Source organism: Salmo salar, chromosome ssa10 (assembly GCF_905237065.1).
Source record: "Salmo salar chromosome ssa10, Ssal_v3.1, whole genome shotgun sequence".
Classification (NCBI taxonomy): domain Eukaryota; kingdom Metazoa; phylum Chordata; class Actinopteri; order Salmoniformes; family Salmonidae; genus Salmo; species Salmo salar.
In genome coordinates this window covers 110,237,480-110,260,851 of record NC_059451.1, presented here as the reverse complement: position 1 = coordinate 110,260,851, position 23,372 = coordinate 110,237,480, and the positions used below count along the sequence as shown (strand labels likewise).

General features: G+C 43.0%; 1 protein-coding gene across 1 annotated transcript in view; it reads right to left on the bottom strand.

Moving 5' to 3' along the window:
• LOC100196267 (laminin subunit beta-1) overlaps nt 1–9,850 on the bottom strand; it is a 36,659-nt gene extending 26,809 nt beyond the window's left edge. Inside the window, exons 1-7 of the mRNA XM_045688425.1 lie at nt 9,707–9,850; nt 8,998–9,164; nt 6,705–6,846; nt 4,536–4,609; nt 2,826–3,014; nt 2,633–2,696; nt 2,231–2,433 (exon numbers count right to left, since the gene is read on the bottom strand). Coding sequence (XP_045544381.1) covers nt 2,231–2,433; nt 2,633–2,696; nt 2,826–3,014; nt 4,536–4,609; nt 6,705–6,846; nt 8,998–9,164; nt 9,707–9,737 — 870 coding nt within the window. The 5' untranslated portion in view covers nt 9,738–9,850. The remainder of the gene's footprint in view (nt 1–2,230; nt 2,434–2,632; nt 2,697–2,825; nt 3,015–4,535; nt 4,610–6,704; nt 6,847–8,997; nt 9,165–9,706) is intronic.
• Nucleotides 9,851–23,372: the final 13,522 nt, after the last annotated feature.

Sequence of the window (23,372 nt, the reverse complement as noted above, 5' to 3'; positions counted from 1 at the left end):
TTGTCCACAAATACACACACACAGTCTACCAAGCACACACAGATGGAGAAACACATTCTCACCAACACAAACTCAGTTGTTCTCAAACAGTGACAAACACATGTAAATGCACAGACTTCGTGAATCGTGAAATTTTTTGAAGTTATAATTTTTTTGATAAAACGATATTAAATATATTCACGTCACCAAAGATTTTATTAAAACACACTGTTTTGCAATGAAGGTCTAGAGTAGCCTCAACAGCACTCTGTAGGGTAGCACCATGGTGTAGCCAGAGGACAGCTAGTTTCCGTCCTCCTCTGGATACATTGACTTCAATACAAAACCTAAGAGGTTCATGGTTCTCACCCCCTTCCATAGACTTACACAGTAATTATGACAATTTCCAGAGAACGTCCTCCAACCTATCATAGCTCTTGCAGCATGAACTGACATGTTGTCCACCCAATCAAAGGATCAGAGAATGAATCTAGTACTGAAAGCATAAGCTACAGCTAGCTAGCACTGCAGTGCATAAAATGTGGTGAGTAGATGACTCAAAGAGAGAAAAAGACAATAGTTGAACAGTTTTGAACAAATTAATTTCTTTCAAAATGAAGGAGAAGCAAGAGAGAGAGAGAGAGAGAGCTATATTTAGTTGTATTTTTTCACTTTCACTTAGCTAGCGAATGCTGCTAGCAATTTAGCCTACATAAACTACCGACTTAAATAGTGAAGGATGCTATGTTAGCTAGCTGGCTATCCAACGTGACAGAATACAACTATACATAAACAATATCCCCCCCAAAAATAAAAGTTTTCTATGGTCAGGACGTGACAGTTTTATTCTGTCACGTTCGTCATGAAAATGATCGGACCAAGGCGCAGCGTGAGTAGCGTTCCACATAATTTATTATAAAGTGAAACGTAAAGCAAATACAAAACAAATAAAGAATAGACGAACCGTGACTATAATTCAACTATACATAAACAATATCCCATAACCCCCCAGTGAAAAACAAGCTACTTAAGTATGATCCCCAATTAGAGACAACGATTACCAGCTGCCTCTAATTGGGAATCACACCAATCACCTAAACATAGAAAAACTAAACTAGAACCCCACATAGAAAATAACAACTAGAAAAAAAACCTGTCACGCCCTGACCTACTCTACCATAGAAAATAAAAGCTTTCTATGGTCAGGACGGGACAGGGATTACTAACGCGTTAGTTCTAGTAGCTATGTTGACTGATGTTAGCTAATATGGCGACAACAATGTTGGCTGTGTGTAGTGGTTATGATATGAAGATTTAGCTTGGAAAGGTTTTTTCGCATGGTCACAGACAGCTGATTTGTTGTGCACTGAAGCCCACAAGCAAAGGGAAAGGATGAGAGGAGGAGCACACTAAGGTGCGAGAAGTAATTAACGACCAAACTGATCATGCTGTTTGTATGTGGCTGCTATGAAGGTGAACTGTGTTTGCATGTGATCAGGTGTGTATTCATTCTGCCGATTGTGTTGAAAAATGTTTCTAAAACAGAAGTAAATGAAACGAAACAGGGATAAACATACCTGAATAGAAAGTCTTGTTTGCAACTGTTGGACTAATGATTACATCCAAGATCAGCCAGATCATTCCACAGAGGGCCGTGTATCTGCGGGTTTTCGCTCCAACCTTTTTACTTGGTAGATGAATTAAGGTCACTAATTAGTAGGGAACTCCCCTCACCTGGTTGTCTAGGTCTTAATTGAAAGGAAAAATTAAAAACCCTCCGACACTTGGCCCTCCGTGGAATGAGTTTGTTACAGCTGAGCTAGATGCAGGCAAGTGTATGCAAGGCAGTATTGAATGTGCCACTGTCTGTCACCTCGATTACTCAAAATGTTTCTCTCGACCTGTGTACCTACGTTGTAAACTTTCATTCATAGGCTAGGTTGTAGCAACCCCATGGTCTGTATAGGGAAAATTTGAGAATCATGTAGTAGCCTAAACCTATCGATGTTACATTGAGCTGGGTGAATGGAATATGAATGATAGTCATCCAATATGCTGTAACAGAAATAAAGCCATGCTCTTTAAAAAAATGTGCGTCCTACCTCATCTTAAACGGCACCGACCGCCACTGACCTAAGGAGACCTGATGTACTACAGAAAACAAAACAGGCAATCAACTGGGTGATGGCGGGTTTGTGGGACTATGTAGTAAGTGATGAAAACTAGGATAATCTTATCATCGAGAACTCACCATTCCCTCAACAACATCCCCAGCGCCATCGACGGGCGCGCACTCGGAGGCGTGTCCGTAGCAGAAGCAGTTTCCCCGTACCACCAAGTCGTAGACAGCATAGTAGTACTTCTCCTTGATCTCCATGCGGGAGTCCAGCAGGTTGTCTCCCAGTGTGTGCAGCTTGGTGAACTTCACCCTCAGGTTGGTGATCTTCAACATGTCTAAAGGAGAAAGAGACATGTGTTAGCCGTTAGCTTGTAGCCCTGAGGTCATTGTGTGTAGACATTTATTTTGCAGTTTCAGTATAGTTGGTTAATAAGCAACACATAGCTGGTATTTGTCCAAAAATGGGAAGGATAATAATAATAACTTATTAGCAGACATAAATCATTAAGTACACATATTATAGCTGGAACTTACTTTGGATTCTGGGGCTGTAGGGATCTTCAATACGGAAAACTGGATCCAAAACTCGGAAGATGACCTACAGAGACAGATGGGTTTACGGTCAGTGGGATTACACAATTTTTTCAAATGGCTTCTTTTCTCTCAATACATCCAGAATATTGTGTCATATGTAATTAGTTATTACTCAGTCATGCAAAACACACACCTCTCCCTCTGTCGATGGTTCGATGTCGGAGTAATGTGAATCGCAGATGACGTCATCCACTTTCTGCATGGGCCCCGAGGATATGGCAGGGAATGCTGACTCACAGTCGTAGGCGAAGTAGCGGTACACCTGCCAGTTCTTCCCAAAGTCAGCCGACCGCTCAATCACCATGGCAGCAGGCCGGAAGGTCTGTCATAGAGGAGAAACCATACTTACGCATCCTGGTGATATACATATGCACTGAGGTTACAACCAGCAATTTGACCATGAGTACATCTGGAAAATGGCCCACTTTTTCTAAACGTACATCATCTGCTGTAATCAAAGATGACGTGAGTACCATAGCCAGGAGAGAAATGTATTATGATTTATTAGGATCCCCATTACCCAACGCCAATGGCGACAGCTAGTCTTATTGGAGTCTGACATATAACGAACAAGACATTACAGACAAAATACTTTACAATTGACATACATTTAAAAACATGAACATGTAGTAAACGTGTGCATCTATCAGTTCCACATACCGGTCAGTACATACACACAACAAGTAGGTCACATGGGGGAGAGCCTTTGTGCCTTGAGATTTTGCTTTATTTGTTTTTTGAAACCAGGTCTGGCCTGTATTACTTTACTCACATTTGCAGCTCATTTATGCTGTATAACAGGAATTTTGAGTTGAGGAAGGACTGACTGCATCACTTCTTGTTTTTATAAGAAATATGAATGTGTTGGAAATTCCAAATTGTTTGCATAGTCAACTTACACACAGCACTGACACACACACTTACCCCACCAGACATGTCACCAGGGGTCTTTTCACAGTCCCCAGGTCCAGAACAAATTCAAGGAAACATACAGTATTATACATAGCCATGAGTGCATGGAACTCCCTTCCATCTTATATAGCGCAAGTAAATTTCCAACACATTAATGTTTCTTATAAAAACAAGAAGTGACGCAGTCAGTCTTTCCTAAAACTCTTAGCCAAGAGAGACTGCCATGCATAGTATCAATATTAGGTGTGACCTGATCAAAAAAGATTAGATACTATAATGCCACAATTACAATGTCAATTTGGTTACACTACAGGAACATCTTTATGTTGAAAGATCTATGGATAGTCGGGACATAAGATATGTTTCTTCACATCCTTCCTATCATAAGCTGCTATCCATTGGGTATGTCTGTCACAGTACATTTATTCATAACTTGAAATTAATCTCAAATTGTTATTTCAGCTGTATTTGTCACACAAAATTGATGTCACAGTTTAGTTCAATATTGGCTGTATTACAAAATTCCTGTTACACAGCATAAACGAGCTGCAATTGTGAGTAAAGTGATACAGGCCAGATCTGTGTGGAGCGAACAACCCCAGACGGGTGGGCGGTCTGTTCTCCATTCCTCAGGCTCACACAGCTGTGTGTGTGTGTGTGTGTGTGTGTGTGTGTGTGTGTGTGTGTGTGTGTGTGTGTGTGTGTGTGTGTGTGTGTGTGTGTGTGTGTGTGTGTGTGTGTGTGTGTGTGTGTGTGTGTGTGTGTGTGTGTGTGTGTGTGTGTGTGTGTGTGTGTTTGTGTGTATGGTAGACCTCCCACGAGGCTAAGCCTTGTGATAATCTGCAGAGTAGACGGTCCGGCCAGCATCCCCTTACACACTACCCACGCTCCCCCACATTGGGCCCTCTGACCCGGCCTCCCCATTGGTTACCTTGAAGGTCATGATGAGGTGGGTGAAATGAAACTCTGCCTCCAAGTTCAGCTGGATGGTCACTTTCTCAAGACCTGGGGAAGGAAGGAAGAAGCGGGGGAAAAGAGACAAGGAGGGAAAGGACAGGGGGAAAGAGAAAAAAAGAGGTGGCGAAAAATGTTAAAAGGGAGGGACAGAGAAAAAAATACAGGGTCAAACAGCAAGGGAAGGATAGAATTTAAAAACGTGATGAAGTCAGGGAGGGTGGAGAGCGGAAGGAGAGACAGAAACAAAAACATGAGTGTACATACAGGTTTCCAATTGAGCCAAGCATAACACAGGCTGGAATGGTTAACTATACATGACACTTATCCACTCCTCACAGTGCATCTTCTGGACCAAAAAACATGCATTAACTCTTAACATCTCCCTTCATAGTCTTTTCATGGTTGGTTCTGTTCTATGATATAAAGCTCATGGCTGCCCTTCTGATTCCTGACATTCTTCTTTGCCAAAAAATGGGGCAATGGGTTTTACGCATAGCTGCTAGGTAGTTAAGCAGCAAATAACAACTTAACCATTTCAAATATCTCTATTTCTTTGGTGAAACTAATATTAATTGGTTATGTTTATTGTTTAGCAATAAGAGCAAGAACAAGCCACCACTTATCAATATGCAACAATGTATAACAGGAGAAAATATGCAAACTCATCATTAGACTATATACAATTCATGCGTTACTTTAGCAACAACACAGAGTTCATCAACTAAGCACTAATGCCCCCCCCCCAATCTTATTTTGTAGAATGGGACTATTGAGTGTCAGTTTTACATTAGTTTTGGGGGAACCTCACCTGTGCTTATAATAATTATAATTGTATTAATAATAATACATGTATTTTATATAACGCTTTTCATTACAAGTAGAATCTCAAAGTCACTTTAAAAACAAAACAAACGAAATACAATTTAACAAAACAAATGTAGTAGGATCTGTGTGTTCTTGGGCGATGGTCTGGCACAGCTTTTGAGGAGAAGACAGTTAGAAAAGGTGGTAGGGTTGTGCTTTAAGCTGGGGCCTACTGGGACAGTGTTGTAATAGAGTGGATCTAGTACAGTAATGTCTGGATTATGAATGAAAATTCCCTGTCTCTTTTGCCAGGCCCATCTGTGTAGTTGGCCGCTCCACTAGTGAGTATTAACCTCCTTCCTGTTCTTCCGGAGAAATATTCTCACCGCTTTATCCCCGCCAAACCTCCCCTAACTCCTATCAGATTACTTTCTGAATCTTATATCCTTCCAGCACTTTTTTGGGAGTTAACTCTTCAACGCAAGATGCACTTGGGATAGCTGAATTTGTATTTAAGTTGTGGGCGATTTCAATGCTTTTGGCCTCCTAGTAATCATTAACAATGCTTCAAAACCAGGGGACTTCAACTTGTTCTTTCCGAGGGACACCCTCCCAGGCAAACCGTAACCCAGGGACATGTTTTGCACATGTTTTGTCATTTCATCAGGTGAATGATAATGGCAAGGAGAAGTAATCAACATTTTAAAACGAATAGATTTGGTACATAGTCTTGAGTGGATGGATGGTCAGGGGATCGGAACATAATTACAAATAATTTGTAGATAGCAAACTGACCTCAAGAAGCCCGAACAGATACAGTATAATGTTTAACTAAAACATATTTTCAAACCTTGCTTACTTTTGTATATGATTACATGTTTCTCTATACAAAGCGTGAGAATAGTTGAGAACTGATTTCTTAAATAAAAATCATTTAGAGCTGATTTCCTAGTGTTTTTAGTCTATTATGTCCAGCAATAAAAATTACAAATAAATGTTTTTTGCTCAGAAAACGTGGGGGGCCAAATAAAACCACCCATGGGCCAAATTCGGCAAACGGGCCGCCAGTACACAGGGTGTAGCCCCGCCTCATCTAACAGCCACCTAGGTAATCATTCCCCATGGGTTAATCCTGTCATTCCAAAGTTTATAAACTGGTCATCATCTAAGTCAGCCATTTCTGCTTTCTCTTTGATGTCTCCCCTCACATTGATTAAAGGGGTTAGGTAAGGGATTGGAGGGTGAAAATATACTGAGGGGGGAAAAGAAGACAGATTCGCCTTTAATTGAACTCATCTACCTACTAGCCATCCACCATTTTTTCCTCACGAGAACTCACCATTCTCTGACTGCCACCAGGTTTTCAGGCGGTTGGGGGCGAATGTGGTCACGACATTCTCCACCCGGTGGCCGGTGGTGGCGTTAACCACGCTTTTGACATAGACGTCGGTGGAGTCACACACAAAGCATTTCTTCTCTTCCTGAAGAGACCGTGAAGATTTGGAGAAAGAGAGATAAAAATGTCAGTGGGATTCTTGGGATGCCAAGCCGATTTCTCCCAATCAGGTGAGGGTACAGATAATGAACATCTTTGAAGAGCCCATTCATACAGAAGTCATTGAAATTGGGTATTTTATCAAGAGCAGATATAGATGTCTTTTATCAAGAGCAGATATGAATGCTGAAATAAGTGATTGAGCTAAATAGGGCCTTAACTACTTTAAAATGAGGAGTCTGTCTTGCCCTGTTCTCACTCATCAGTGAAGGCTTACCTTAGGCTGCTGACAATGCAGGTTTCATTTGGCCACCAGATGTTCAGAAAACACACTATGTGTGCTTGTGGGTGTGTGTGTGTGTATGTATACACATGCTCAAGGGTTCAAATTCAGCACCATCTGGATTTCCTTCCAACGTCTTTTCACCACTTGACAAGAAAACAACTTTACAAGATTGTAAACCTTCTATACATCCAGACCATGCAACATAGTAGTGTGTCCACTGCCACACACACTCGTTTGAATTCCAGCACATAGATATGTGTTTGATAAGAAATGTAACCCTGTTGGATCACGCCTTTCACTGACACGATCTGGTTTCTCTCTCCTTCAGTGGTGACATAAATGTAATTCATTTAATTATATTAGATTTCCATTTTAAATTCTTTGCATGCTCAGGGCATACCATACTTTAAATCACACGTAAAACTCATTCCATGGAGGGCCGAGTGTGCCTGTGTGTTTTCGCTCCTACCTTGTACTTGATGAATTAAGGTCACTGATTAGTAAGGAACTCCCCACACCTGGTTGTCTAGGGCTTAATTGAAAGGAAAAAAGAAAAACCTGCAGACACTAGGCCCTCCATGAAATGAATTTGACACCCCTGCTTTAAAAATATGCTCAACACATCATAGAAGTGTTCACAAATACTCTACAGTTAAGGTGGTGGAGAACAAGAATCAGCCATTTCTAGTACATTTGATTTAGGTGGATACTGATAAAAATAGGATGATGTCTCAAGCAAGGCAACCATTTATTTTCATGTAAGTGCACGGCAAAAGTATTTGATGGTGGCTCTTCAAGTGATGGTTGTTTGATGGTTTGGATATCTCTAACCATGGAATGTCTGTGCTAATATAATGAGCCCCCATGCATCCAAGCTGCTGGCACAGCCACTTTCAAGTCATTGAAGTCATTGTTGTTCTGAACCTCAATAATGCTTCTAGAATGATTGTGTGATCCAGGAAGCAGTCTAGACAACTCAGAGGGTCGTGCAACTCCTAAACCAATCCTTCCCAAATCCTAAACATCTTTCCCACTCCTACGCTCATATTGAGAAAGCAGGAGTTTAAGAAAAAATATGTGAAAGGAAGTCCTTGTATTGACAATAAAAGCCCAAGGGATATTTGGAATATATCCCATTTATATATTCCACCCCCAACAGACAAGTGATTGACTGTAAACCTTACAGTAGTTATTATGAAATCTGAACGCCACATTGCCCACGGCAAGAGAATTTTCATTTTGAGCATGCATTTATTCCCCATTAAAATAAATAGGGGAGCTTTTCTTACTGAGGAAATGAAACAATGTTATCATTTAATATGTGATACTGTAATTAATGTTTAATTTTGAGTTAACCACATAGCCTGTTTTGTGCCTCTTTGCACACTGTTACTTTGTTTAGTAGTAGCCTAGATTACTTGGGAAAGGAATCCAGGCACGCACGACAATGAATATAGCATCATTTTATTCTCAACACAAATTTTCACAAGGTCAAAACTATATTTCCCATTTCCAAGAGCAAACACCCTCAAGTTAGCAATTCCAGGAATGCTTTATTATGGAGCATATCTATGTATTGCTTATCTCCCTCGCTACTACAGGCATGAATGAGAGACTCCAAATGCTGCCGAGAGGCACAACAAATCAGAGCTTGCTTTTCGTGAATATTGAATATCAGTACTTTTACACGCTCGTGCCAGTGAAATAATAACAAATCCTATTGACCATTGATTGAACTGTTGTCAACTTGGCATAACAATATTTGTGTGATAGATAATGAAGTATATAGGCCTATAATAACACATGGGGTCTAGTCCAAATAGTCTCTGCACTTGTGCCAGAAGCATTTACCTGTAAATGACTGACGATACAAAACGGCTCGGGCCGGTGGAGGCCGCATGTGGAGTTGGCAGAGAGTTGGTGGGCTCTGCCGATGAGAAGGTCTCCGGTGGCGGGGTAGCAGCTCCCCTCTGTGCACACATCGCTGAACTCTGGTACCTGGGCAAGGACGCACGCGCCTGCGGCAACACGAAGAGGCAATATTGAACAATGGGATTTATTCAATACAGGTTGTGGAGGGACGTTTTATTGTACAAAAATGTCAAAGACAAGAGGGCTATTAGATAAAATAGCCCAAGTATTTGAATAAAATACTAACGAAAAGTGCTCAGAGCTTTGGTCTCCCTGTCCCATAAAAATGTACGTTTTAGTCGAAAACACAATCTGAAAAACAGGATATAAACCTTCCATTTCAATGGGTCTTTGATTTATATTAATGCCACATGAAGTTCTTTAATTGTTTCATGCCGAGTTTATAACAAGAACAATATGTGTCATAGTCAAACAAAAAATACAAACAATTCCACATATGATAACTGAAATTAGCCTACGAAGCGTTGACTATTTAAACTTTTAGAACTAATAGCCATTTAAATATGCTTAACTGTATTTTCTTCATTAGACTACATGCAAAGTGTATCATTATGCACTTTCAGTTGACTCAATGTTGGACATGCGTTCTACAGAAAACATTTCAAAATGATAAAAATAATAAACTTACATAGCAGGGTCGCAATTTGAAATAGCAACATTTTTGGTGTGCTTCCTCTCCGTGAGACTGTGCGGTTCCTTATGGTAGGGTTTTGCTCCTCACGCTTTTCTTGTCCCGCTACCCCTCAAATCACCACTGAGAAAACGGAGTAATTTTTCTGTCCCCCTCTCCTCAAGCATGCGCACAGGGTGTAACTCGCCCTCCCCAAAGCCTCTATTGGATAAATCCAGTGAAGTCCTATAACCAGCAGCTACACATGCTCATCAACTGACTTGTATAGTTTGACGACCAATTACACAATAGATAAATCATTACCTGTGGGCTATCTGAAATGTGGCAGATTATTTGGAGCAGAAGGATCATGTTGACAGCATCTCATTATGCTCTCATTGAGAGAAAATTCAAACTTACACATCTAATAGGATTGTAAATGTCTTCTCTCTCAGATACCAACCCCCATCTAGACCTACCCATCTAGAACAAAGGACATTCCTCCACTAAGGCAGGAAGCTGTCCTATTATGTCCCTAGGCTCAGGTAAAGCAGGGATAATATAGGTACTGAAGCCATACTCATTTACTGTACTGAAGAGAAATTAGGTTAAGAGCTTAAAACTTTCCTGTACAGTTGTTGGTAATGACAGATTACCAAAGACTAAACTATCACCTACAACCTTAATTATGTGTCACAGGGTGTTTAGGGGGGGAGGGGGGGGGGGGAGTATGTGTGTGTGTGTGTGTGTGTGTGTGTGTGTGTGTGCAGGGGCGGAAATCCCGGGGGGACGGGGGGGACACGACCCCCCCATCCTGGGAAAAATATGATTTGTCCCCCCCAATATATCACTGAAACATAACTATGTAATTTAAATAATATTAATAATACGCAATGAAAGCAATTGTGCTGATTATAGACACTTAATAGCGCGTTTTTAAGTTTCAAAAGATTGCGACACCCCCACCCTTTGCCTCACAATGGTTTGATCCACTGCCAGTTCCTTAACTTGCTAGGTAACAGAGAGGTCGTATCTACTGTCTGAGAGGCACTCAATGCACGTAACTGACGTGAGGTTAGCCAGTCAATCGCGCACACACACTAGCTGAATATGCAGAGGTAGCGCGCAAATATTAACTATTAAGCTAGCTAGTACCTATTACATTTATGTGGCCTCGTCAAAGATGGAATCTTTGCTATCGTCAATTTATTCCGAAATCAGCATGCAGATGATGTAAGTTAGTGCTTCAAAGTCCCTGTGATAAGGTTAGCGATAAACTGAAATCCAAACTGAACAGGTTCTAATTTTAAGACAATGGTCTTAAATATATTTAATGGTCTCGTTGCAAAAGCTAAATTGTCGCAAGGGAACTTTTATTTATTTTATTTCAACTTTATTTAACTCGGGTAACAAAGATTATAGCAAACACCACTGAAACGGAATTGGCGCTCACTAGCTTTGCAAATTCAGCTATTGTTGGAAGCCAGCCAATATGAAACAAACTATTAAAATTACAAAAGGTTGCTGCATATGTTGTGTAAATGGTGAACTCATACATCTGTCAACTCTTGTCATTTTAATCCGTTTCACATTTGCTAGCTACCTTTTAGATCGAAGTCCATATAGAATGATAGAAGATAAGATGATAGAAGCCCATCTCCTACTGTAAATAACCTACACACTGTGTGTGTGTGTAGCCAGCCAGGTAGAAAAATGGCAGAAAAAATAAAAAAGACGGACATCAGAGTATTTTTCAGTACACCAAAACGCAAAGTAAGAACCCTAGTAGCCTAATATCTCAAAGACTAGTTGATAAAATGTTCATAAGAAAGAAGTGAAATGCTAATAGAAATGTTTCACATTGATGTCATTAGGCAGAGCAGGCAACAGTTGGCACACAGACAGCAGAGTTGGGGACAGATATGCAGGGACAGACTGGCAGAGACAGGGAGTCTCAGGTAAGTTTGTTGAGTCTTTGTTTGGCAACATTATGAAAGGTTCTAATTTTTTGTTATCTTGTAAAATAGGGACATAATTGGAAAATGCCATAGATACCCCCACTCTCAACTTAAACTGGTGACTGAACTAAGATTTGTTTAAGGCAATGGTATTGCTGTTTTGATTAATTGTGTAGTTTTGGGTACCGGTAGTTAGGAGTACAGAATTAAATCCTGAACATCATGGCCAATACAGTCATTCAAGGCATTGCAGCTGAGATTAGGTCTCTTCCGATTGTACAATTTTCAGTAATTGTTGATGGTACTCAAGATGTCTCTGGTGCTGAACAGGAGAGTGTCTGCCTGCGTTATGTTGACCATGACCTTGTCCCTCACAAGGAGTTTATTGGGCTATACAGGGTGTCGGAGACAACAGGCGAGGGCATTGCGAAAGTGGCAACTGATGTGTTGTTGAGGCTCAATTTGCCCATGTCTGGCTTACGTGGGCAGAGCTACGATGGTGACTCTAAACATGGCAGGAAAATACACAGGTGCACAGGCAATTGTGAGGAGGCAGCAGCCATTAGCCCTCTATGTGCATTGTGGAGCACACTGTGTAATCTGATTACACAGGCTGGCTGCACAGCCTCCCCACTGATCCGGGATTCCCTTTCTTGGGTCCATCAGTTAGGTGTCCTCTATGGCCAGTCAGGAAAGTTTAAGAGCATGTTTGAATCAATTGCCACGTCCAAAGATACAAATCTGACCACCCTGAAACCCCTATGTCCAACGAGGTGGACTGTGCGGAATACTGCTATTAGAGCTGTGCTAGGGCAGTATGAGCGGGTACTAAGCAGCCTAGAGGAGATGGCAACAACTGCATCCAAGACAGCTTCAACCGCCAGTGGCTTATTCGAGCACTTCAGCAAAGGCAAGACTGTGTTGGGCCTCACACTTGCCTCTGCTGTTCTTGGAGAGCTTGAATGTCTAAACATTTCACTGCAGAAGAAAACTCAGACTGTCTCTGGTATGCAGGCTGCAGTCGAGTGTGTGCGGTCATCTCTTAGGGGCAAGAGAAATGACGAAAGCTACCTTGCACTGTATGAGAAAGCAACAACATTGATTGACTCTATTGAATCCATTGAGACACACTCAAGACGATTTGCTGGCAAAGCAGTGGATCACTATAGGGCAGAATTTTTTGTGTTGGATGGTGTGGAGGTTCAGTTTGGCGACCGTTCTGACCAGGACAGTCTAAACGTCCTGCAAAAGTTGGAAAGAGCGCTTCTCACGGGGGAGTTGGATGAGTCTCTAGATCAGTACCCAGAGCTAAACATAGATTCTCTTTCAGTGCAGATCCCTCTCTTTCACAACAAATACCCCTGTAGCAGCAGTGGAGAGGCAGCAGAGGTCCTCAGGAGGCTTTAGTACATGACAGTACACTTACTAATTATTTATTTCATGTTATTTTATTTAAAATGTCATACTTTGTGTGACATACTTGTCCATAGCTGCTGTTTGAAGAGTTGAGACACAGACTGAAGGATATTTTGGTTGATTTATTTGGGTTATTCATTGAAGTAGTTATTTTGCTTTTAGAACTGTACTTATTTTTAGCTTTTTGTTCTTGTAAAGCTATTGTAGTAGACTCAGGCCAGTGGCACATATTTAATGACTTTATAAATGTATCAGAAAAAGTAAAATTAAAAGGTCAATTCAATACGAAGAACAACTTTGTGATGTTACTCAATGGAGATTATTTTAGACGAGATCACACCATGTTCATTGTATTTACGAAAACTGCACCCATACAGTGTACAGTACCATTGCCACCTACTGGCTTTTCTTGGTATTGCTGGTTGTAAATACAAATACCTGCAGACATACTGGACTGATAAGGAACACTGCTATAACTATTATTAGTAGTAGTATTATGATGATTTAAACATTTGAACAAGTTGGGACAACCCTTCTGTTAACTACTGTACCTATCAATTATCCAGTAGTAGTATGGTTCCTCAATATACATTTAACATATTACAACGTAGGCTATGCGTTACAGCACTACTTTTGGTGTCCCCCTCAAGAATTGCTCTTGAGAAAATTTAATGTAATTGTCCCCTCCAAAGTTGATGTCAGATTTTCGCCCCTGTGTGTGTGTGTGTGTGTGTGTGTGTGTGTGTGTGTGTGTGTGTGTCTGTCAGTACCAACTCCAACCATAGCTGGAGGAGAAACAGGGTGGCAGTTCTAATTCAATTATCTTTGAAATGGCAAAGACTGTAGGAACAGATTCAATGAGCTTTTTGAGTCTGTTCACAGTCACTGAGAATATTGAAGAAGAAAGAACATTACTTGTGATATTCATGAACCATTCCTTGGTTTACTGCTGAAAATAACATCAAAATTTAGGCTCCGTCAAGGAACAAATGACTAGTCCTAAAACACATAAAAGTGGTCTCACTTGCAAAAATAAAGTCTTCATTAAATTAGGCTAATACAGTGGCATCTCAATCTCATTCTGAACGAATTCCTAATAATGCATGGTAAGAAATACAACCAACATGCAAAAAATACTACAATCTGTCCATTCAAGAACAGAAAAATGCAACCAAAAACCATAAAGGTTAAAAAAGGTTCTCAAATAATAGATCCCTCTTCTGTAATTAGCTGCATCACTGGTGATATTTCCTCTAATCTTCAATGCAGTGGATCAGTGGTAACCTGCAATTAGGTAGAGCCATTAGTGGTCTGTGAATTCCTCACGTCTAAAAACATGACCAGGGGGCAGGGAGGGAATGCAGACCCCAGTCTAAGACATACATTCTCAGGGGTGAGTGGGCTAACTCTCCCCTGGGGGTTATGAGATGGAACTCACCCCCAAGAGTCACTATAGGATTAGAGCAAACAATAGACCTGGCAATTGTACAACTTATATCCATATATTTAGAACATACACTACCATTCCAAAGTTTGGGCTCACTTAGAACTGTCCTTGTTTTTGAAAGAAAAGCACATTTTTCATCCATTAAAATAACATCAAGTTGATCAGTAATACAGAGTAGACATTGTTAATGTTGTAAATGACTATTGTAGCTGGAAACGGCTAATTTTTAATGGAATATCTACATAGGCGTACAGAGACCCATTATCAGCAACCCTCACTCCTGTGTTCCAATGGCACGTTGTGTTAGCTAATCCAAGTTTATCATTTTAAAAGGCTAATTGATTATTAGAAAACCCTTTTGCAATTATGTTACTGGCTGCAGGGAAGTCAGGCGCCGGAGAGCAGAAATGGGTAGCAAACGGAGCCCTCTATTGAGGCGAACAAAACACGGCACTTAGAAAACTAAACACATACGGGTTACAATAACCCGGCGCAAACCAGCCTGAAGTACACATATATTTACACATAACAATTCCACACACAGATATGGGTGGAAACAGAGGGTTATATGCAAGACGAGTAATGAGGGAATGCAAACCAGGTGTGCGGGAAAACAAGACAAAACAAATGGAAAATGAAAGGTGGATCGGCGATGGCTAGAAGACCGGTGACGTCGATTGACGAGATGGCGGGCCGTGCTGAGGTAAGGCTGATCGAGACCCCCAGACATTCCATGAACGCCCTCCAGACCCTCGAAGTGAACTGGGGACCTCGATCAGACACTATATACTCAGGCACCCCGTAATGCTGGAAGACGTGCGTAATCAAGGCCTCCGCAGTCTGTAGGGCCGTAGGAAGACCGGGCAGAGGGAGGAGGTGACAGGACTTAGAGAAAAGGTCCACAACAACCAGGATCGTGGTGTTACCCTGTGAGGGGGAGATCGGTAAGAAAATCAATCGACAGGTGCGACCAAGGCCGTTGTGTAACGGGTTTGGGGTGTAGCTTACCTCTGGGCAGGTGCCTAGGAGCCTTACACTGGGCGCACACCGAGCAGGAGGAAACATAAACCCTCACGTCCTTAGCCAAGGTGGACCACCAGTACTTCTCAGTCAAACAGCGCACTGTCCGACCGATCCCTGGATGACCAAGGAGGGGGACGTGTGAGCCCAATAGATCAGCCGGTCACGGACAGCAGACGGAACGTACAGACACCCAGCGAGACACTGGAGGGGAGCGGGCTCTACACGTAACGCCTGCTCAATGTCCACGTCCAGCTCCCATACTACCGGCGCCACCAGGCAGGAGGCCGGGAGTATGGAGGTAGGATCCATGGGCCGCTCCTCTGTGTCATACAGCCGGGACAGTGCGTCTGCCGTCACATTCTGGGAACCTGGTCTGTAAGAAAATGTGAAAACAAAACGGGTGAAAAATATGGCCCACCTTGCCTGACAAGGATTCAGTCTCCTCACTGCCCGGATGTACTCCAGGTTGCGGTGGTCAGTCCAGATGAGAAAAGGGTGTGTAGCCCCCTCAAGCCAATGTCTCCACGTCTTCAACGCTTTGACGACAGCCAACAGCTCCCGGTCCCCCACATCATAGTTTTGCTCCGCCGGGCTGAGCTTCTTCGAGAAGGCACAGGGGCAGAGCTTCGGTGGCGTGCCCGAGCGCTGAGAGAGCACGGCTCCTATCCCAGCCTCGGACGCATCCACCTCCACCGTGAACCCCAAAGAAGGATCCGGATGGGCCAGCACGGGCGCCGAGGTAAACAGAGCCCTTAGGTGATCAAAAGCCCTATCCGCCTCAGCCGACCACTGCAAACGTACCGGACCCCCCTTTAGCAGTGAGGTAATGGGAGCCGCTACCTGACCAAAACCCCAGATAAACCTCCGGTAGTAATTGGCAAATCCTAGAAACCGCTGCACCTCCTTTACTGTGGTGGGAGTCGGCCAATTACACACGGCTGAAATGCGGTCACTCTCCATCTCCACCCCTGAGGTGGAAATGCGGTATCCTAGGAAGGAGACGGACTGCTGGAAGACCAGGCATTTCGCAGCCTTGACATACAGGTCATGCTCCAACAGTCGACCAAGGACCTTGTGCATCAAGGACACATGCTCGGCACGTGCAGCGGAGTATATCAGAATGTCATCGATATACAACACTACACCCTGCCCGTGCAGGTCCCTGAAAATCTCGTCCACAAAGGCTTGGAAGACTGATGGAGCATTCATCAACCCGGACGACAGAGGAACTGTCACGTAGAGTAGGCCAGAAGGCTAAACTGGAAAACCTAACCTCTATAAAAAATAAAAAGATGGCGGAGCCGCAAAAGTTCTTCTGTGCAAAGGTGTTTATTTACATAGTGATTCCGGAACAAAAACAACAGCACTGCCATCAAACATATACCTTATGGGGCCGCTAAAAACAATGCTGCCCCATCCACAGCTCAATCCAAAATGCCTCTCCATGAACTGAAAGAGAGGCTCCTTTTGTAGGGGTAGCCCCTCCCCTCAGAACAATTAACACTAATTAATTAAGCAATTACCTATTCAACCTACAGTTTCCATTTATCTACACATACCAAAATATATACATTGCAACACATTTATGAAACAACATCAAAATATAACATTTACAAAATTACATCACTACTGACAGTGTCAACCAACATCTCATTTACATTAATGAGCCATTCCGGACAGGCACTACAAAGTCAGCCCAATTCCCTCAGCTCGGGTCCTTATCCAGCATACCCGTAAACTACAGAGATGGAGAGAGAGAGAGGAACAGAACAAACAACGCGCTCATCCATAACATCTAAGTATAATAAATATTGCTTATATTAAATATGAACACTTGTCTGTTTATTTCTTTATACCCTAATCGGTTACTGACGTAAGTGTGAAATGTATGTACTAAGATAGAGAAGTTAACTTGTGTGTCGACCCACATTGTTAACTTATCTGATAATGGAGCAGGGAGGAGTGATGAATGTGTGCGTGCGTTAAAGTACCAAATGCTGCCCGCGGCCAGTGACGGACTTCTATGTCACAGGAACCAACCCGACCGGCAGTGTGACCTCTGCAGCCACAGATGATGCACTGGAAGGAACCTCTTCCTGTCTCCCTGAGCGCAGCACCTCCCAGCTCCATGGGTAGCGGAGCGGTGGTGCTGGGGGATGGAACCGACAGATCCCGATCTGGACGTCCGCAGGTAGCCAGCAGGTTATCCAGCCGAATGGACAGGTCCACCAGCTGGTCAAAGGTGAGGGTGGTGTCCCTGCAGGCCAACTCCCGACGGACGTCCTCGCGCAAACTGCAGCGATAGTGGTCGATCAGGGCCCTGTCGTTCCATCCCGCGCCGGCGGCCAGGGACCGAAAGTCCATCGCGAACTCCTGGGCGCTCCTCGTCCCCTGCCTCAGGTGGAAGAGCCGTTCACCCGCCGCTCTACCCTCGGGCGGGTGGTCGAAGACGGCCCGGAAGCGTTGGGTAAAATCCTCGAAGTGGTCCAGCGCCGCATCTCCTTCTCCCTACATAGCGTTGGCCCACTCCAGAGCTTTCCCCGAGAGGCACGAGACGAGGGCGGACACCTTCTCACGGCCCGAGGGAGCCGGGTGAACGGTCGCCAGGTATAAATCCAGCTGCAGCAGGAAACCCTGGCAGCGTGCGGCCGTCCCATCGCACTCCCTGGGAAGTGCGAGACGAATCCCACTGGAACCGGGTGTGGAGGGGGTGAGTAGTGAAGACCCCTGTTGTGCTGGTGGGGGAGCTGGAGGGACTCCCTGTCTCTCCCAGCGGTCCATCATCTGGACGACTTGGTCCATGGCGGCGCCGAGATGGTGAAGCATCGCCGCGTGCTCCTTGACGCACTCCTCGACTCTGCTACTAGGGGTACCTGCTCCTGCTGACTCCATAATTCTGGTGTGGAATTCTGTGAAGGAGTGCGTAACTGGCTGCAGGAAAGTCAGGCGCCGGAGAGCAGAAATGGGTAGCAAACGGAGCCCTCTATTGAGGCGAACAAAACACGGCACTCAGAAAACTAAACACATACGGGTTACAATAACCCGGCGCAAACCAGCCTGGAGTACACATACATTTACACATAACAATTCCACATACAGACATGGGGGGAAACAGAGGTTTATATGCAAGACGAGTAATGAGGGAATGCAAACCAGGTGTGCGGGAAAACAAGACAAAACAAATGGATAATGAAAGGTGGATCGGCGATGCTCCAGATACTCAACGAGTCTAAAGAAGGCCAGTGTTATTGCTTTTTTAATCAAACAACAGTTTTCATTTGTGCTAATATAATTGCAAAAGGGTTTTCTAATGAGCCTTTTAAAATGATAAATTTGGGTTAGCTAACACAACGTGCCATTGGAACACAGGAGTGATGGTTGCTGATAATGGGCATCTGTACACCTATGTAGATATTCCATTAAAAATCAGCCATTTCCAGCTTCAATAGTCATTTACAACATTAACAATGTCTACACTGTATTTCTGATCAATTTGATGTTTTTTTAATGAACAACAAAAATTGCTTGTCTTTCAAAAACAAGGACATTTCTAAGTGACCCCAAACCTTTAGGATGGAACATTAACGGCTGGGTGGAACGTTAACATTAACGGCTGGGTGGAACGGCTGGATGGAATGTTAACATTAACGGCTGGATGGAACGTTAACATTAACGGCTGGATGGAATGTTAACATTAACGGCTGGATGGAACGTTAACGGCTGGATGGAACGTTAACATTAACGGCTGTATGGAAAGTTAACATTAACGGCTGGATGGAACGTTAACATTAACGGCTGGGTGGAACGTTAACATTAACGGCTGGATGGAACGTTAACATTAACGGCTGGGTGGAACGTTAACATTAACGGCTGGATGGAACGTTAACATTAACGGCTGGGTGGAACGTTAACATTAACGGCTGGATGGAACGTTAACATTAACGGCTGGATGGAACGTTAACATTAACGGCTGGATGGAACGTTAACATTAACGGCTGGATGGAACGTTAACATTAACGGCTGGATGGAACGTTAACATTAACGGCTGGATGGAACGTTAACATTAACGGCTGGGTGAACGTTAACATTAACGGCTGGATGGAACGTTAACATTAACAGCTGGGTGGAACGTTAACATTAACGGCTGGATGGAACGTTAACATTAACGGCTGGGTGGAACGTTAACATTAACGGCTGGATGGAACGTTAACATTAACGGCTGGGTGGAACGTTAACATTAACGGCTGGGTGGAACGGCTGGATGGAATGTTAACATTAACGGCTGGGTGGAATGTTAACATTAACGGCTGGATGGAATGTTAACATTAACGGCTGGGTGGAACGTTAACATTAACGGCTGGGTGGAACGTTAACATTAACAGCTGGATGGAACGTTAACATTAACGGCTGGATGGAACGTTAACATTAACGGCTGGGTGGAACGTTAACATTAACGGCTGGGTGGAATGTTAACATTAACGGCTGGGTGGAACGTTAACATTAACAGCTGGGTGAACGTTAACATTAACGGCTGGGTGGAACGTTAACATTAACGGCTGGGTGAACGTTAACATTAACGGCTGGGTGGAATGTTAACATTAACGGCTGGATGGAACGGCTGGATGGAATGTTAACATTAACGGCTGGATGGAACGTTAACATTAACGGCTGGGTGGAACGTTAACATTAACGGCTGGATGGAATGTTAACATTAACGGCTGGGTGGAACGTTAACATTAACGGCTGGGTGGAACGTTAACATTAACGGCTGGGTGGAACGTTAACATTAACGGCTGGGTGGAACGTTAACATTAACGGCTGGGTGGAATGTTAACATTAACGGCTGGATGGAACGTTAACATTAACGGCTGGGTGGAACGTTAACATTAACGGCTGGATGGAACGTTAACATTAACAGCTGGGTGGAACGTTAACATTAACGGCTGGATGGAACGTTAACATTAACGGCTGGGTGGAACGTTAACATTAACGGCTGGATGGAACGTTAACATTAACGGCTGGGTGGAACGTTAACATTAACGGCTGGGTGGAACGGCTGGATGGAATGTTAACATTAACGGCTGGGTGGAATGTTAACATTAACGGCTGGATGGAATGTTAACATTAACGGCTGGGTGGAACGTTAACATTAACGGCTGGGTGGAACGTTAACATTAACAGCTGGATGGAACGTTAACATTAACGGCTGGATGGAACGTTAACATTAACGGCTGGGTGGAACGTTAACATTAACGGCTGGGTGGAATGTTAACATTAACGGCTGGGTGGAACGTTAACATTAACAGCTGGGTGGAACGTTAACATTAACGGCTGGGTGGAACGTTAACATTAACGGCTGGGTGGAACGTTAACATTAACGGCTGGGTGGAATGTTAACATTAACGGCTGGATGGAACGGCTGGATGGAATGTTAACATTAACGGCTGGATGGAACGTTAACATTAACGGCTGGGTGGAATGTTAACATTAACGGCTGGGTGGAATGTTAACATTAACGGCTGGGTGGAACGTTAACATTAACGGCTGGGTGGAACGTTAACATTAACGGCTGGGTGGAACGTTAACATTAACGGCTGGGTGGAACGTTAACATTAACGGCTGGGTGGAACGTTAACATTAACGGCTGGGTGGAAAGTACATGAGAAGTAAGTGGTGCGTGTTCTCCCCACAACTAGAATGAGCAGTGACCTGGAAAGAGAGGAAGTTAGGTAGAGAGAAAGAAAGAGAGAGTGAGAGAGGTAGAAAGGTAGAGAGGAAGAAAGACAGAGAGAGAAATCAGCTCAATATAATTGAAGAATCCATAGAATCTAACCACTTCTGTGAAAATTGGAAAACTCTAAACAAACAACAATGCGAATAGTTATCTATCCAAAACAGAGATCTATGGATAAACCACTTCTCCAATCTTTTTGTCTCTATAACAAAGACCAAACAGCAAAAACATATACATGACCAAATACAAATCTTAGAATTAACTATTAAAGACTACCAGAACTCACTGGATTCTCCAATAACATTAAATGATCATCAAGGACATCAACCACCCAAGCCACTGCCTGTTCACACCGCTACCATCCAGAAGGCGAGGTCAGTACAGGTGCATCAAAGCTGGGACCGAGAGATTGAAAAACAGCTTCTACCTCAAGGCCATCAGACTGCTAAACAGCAATCACTAACTCAGAAAGGCTGCTGCCTACATTGAGACCCAATCACTGGCCACTTTAATAAATGGATCTCTCTAGTCACTTTAAATAATGCCACTTTAATAATGTTTACATATCTTAAATTACTCATATCACATGTATATCCTGTATTTTATACCATCTATTGCACCTTGCCTGTGCCGCTCGGCCATCGCTCATCCACATACTTAAATGTACATATTCTCATTCACCCCTTTAGATTTGTGTGTATTAGGTAGATGTTGGGGATTGTTAGATTACTTGTTAGATATTACTGCACTGTCGGAACTATAAGTACAAGCATTTCGCTAAACTCGCATTAACATCTGCATGTGAAAAATAAAATGTGATTTGAATTTGACTTGATGAACTATCGGACAAAATACAAACCCTCCAACCCAAAAAGGCCTGTGGGGTTGATGGTATCCTAAATGAAATTATAAAATATACAGATCATGAATTCCAATTGACTATACATAAACACTTTAACATCATCCTCAGCTCTGGTATCTTCCCCAATATTTGGAACCAATGACTGATCAGCCCAATCCACAAAAGTGGAGACAATTTTGACCCCAATAACTAACGTGGGATATGCGTCAACAGCAACCTTGGTAAAATCCTATGCATTATCAATAACAGCAGAAGCGTACATTTCCTCAGCGTAATGAGCAAATGTCAAAGTCAAATTGGCTTTTTACCAAATTACAGTACGACAGACCATGTATTCAACCTACACACCATAATTGACAAACAAACAACCCAAAACAAAGGCAAAGTCTTCTCATGCTTTGTTAATTTCAAAAAAGCTCTCGACTCAATTTGACAAGAGGGTCTGCTATACAAATTGATGGAAAGTGGTGTTGGGAGAAAAACATAACACATTATGAAATCCATGTACACAAACAACAAGTTTGCAGTTAAAATTGGCAAAAAAACACACAGTATTCTTTCCACAGCGCCGGGGGGTGAGATAGGGATGCGGCGTAAGCACCACCCTCTTCAACATACAATACCAGTCAAAAGTTTGGACACACCAACTCATTCAAGGGTTTTTCTTCTGCAGCATATTGCTGCAGAATGCTGTGGTAGCCATGCTGGTTAAGTGTGCCTTGAACTCTAAATAAATCATTGACAGTGTCACCAGCAAAGCACTCCCACACCATCACACCTCCTCCTACATGCTTCACGGTGGGAACCACCCATCATCCATTCACTTACTCTGTGTCAAAGACAAGGCGTTTGGAAACAAAAATCTCAAATTTGGACTCATCAGACCAAAGGACAGATTTCCACCAGTCTCATGTCATTTGCTTGTGTTTCTTGACCCAAGCAAGTCTCTTTTTGTTATTCGTGTCCTTTAGTAGTGGTTTCTTTGCAAGCATTTCGACCATGAAGGCCTGATTCACACAGTCTCCTTTGAACAGTTGATGTTGAGATGTGTCTGTTACTTGAACTCTGTGAAGCATTTATTTGGGCTGCAATTTCTGAGGCTGATAACTCTAATGAACGTATCCTCTGCAGCAGAGGTAACTCTGGTTCTTCCATTCCTGTGGTGGTCCTCATGAGAGCCAGTTTAATCATAGCGCTTTATGGTTTTTGCGACTGCACTTGAAGAAACTTTCAAAGTTCTTGAA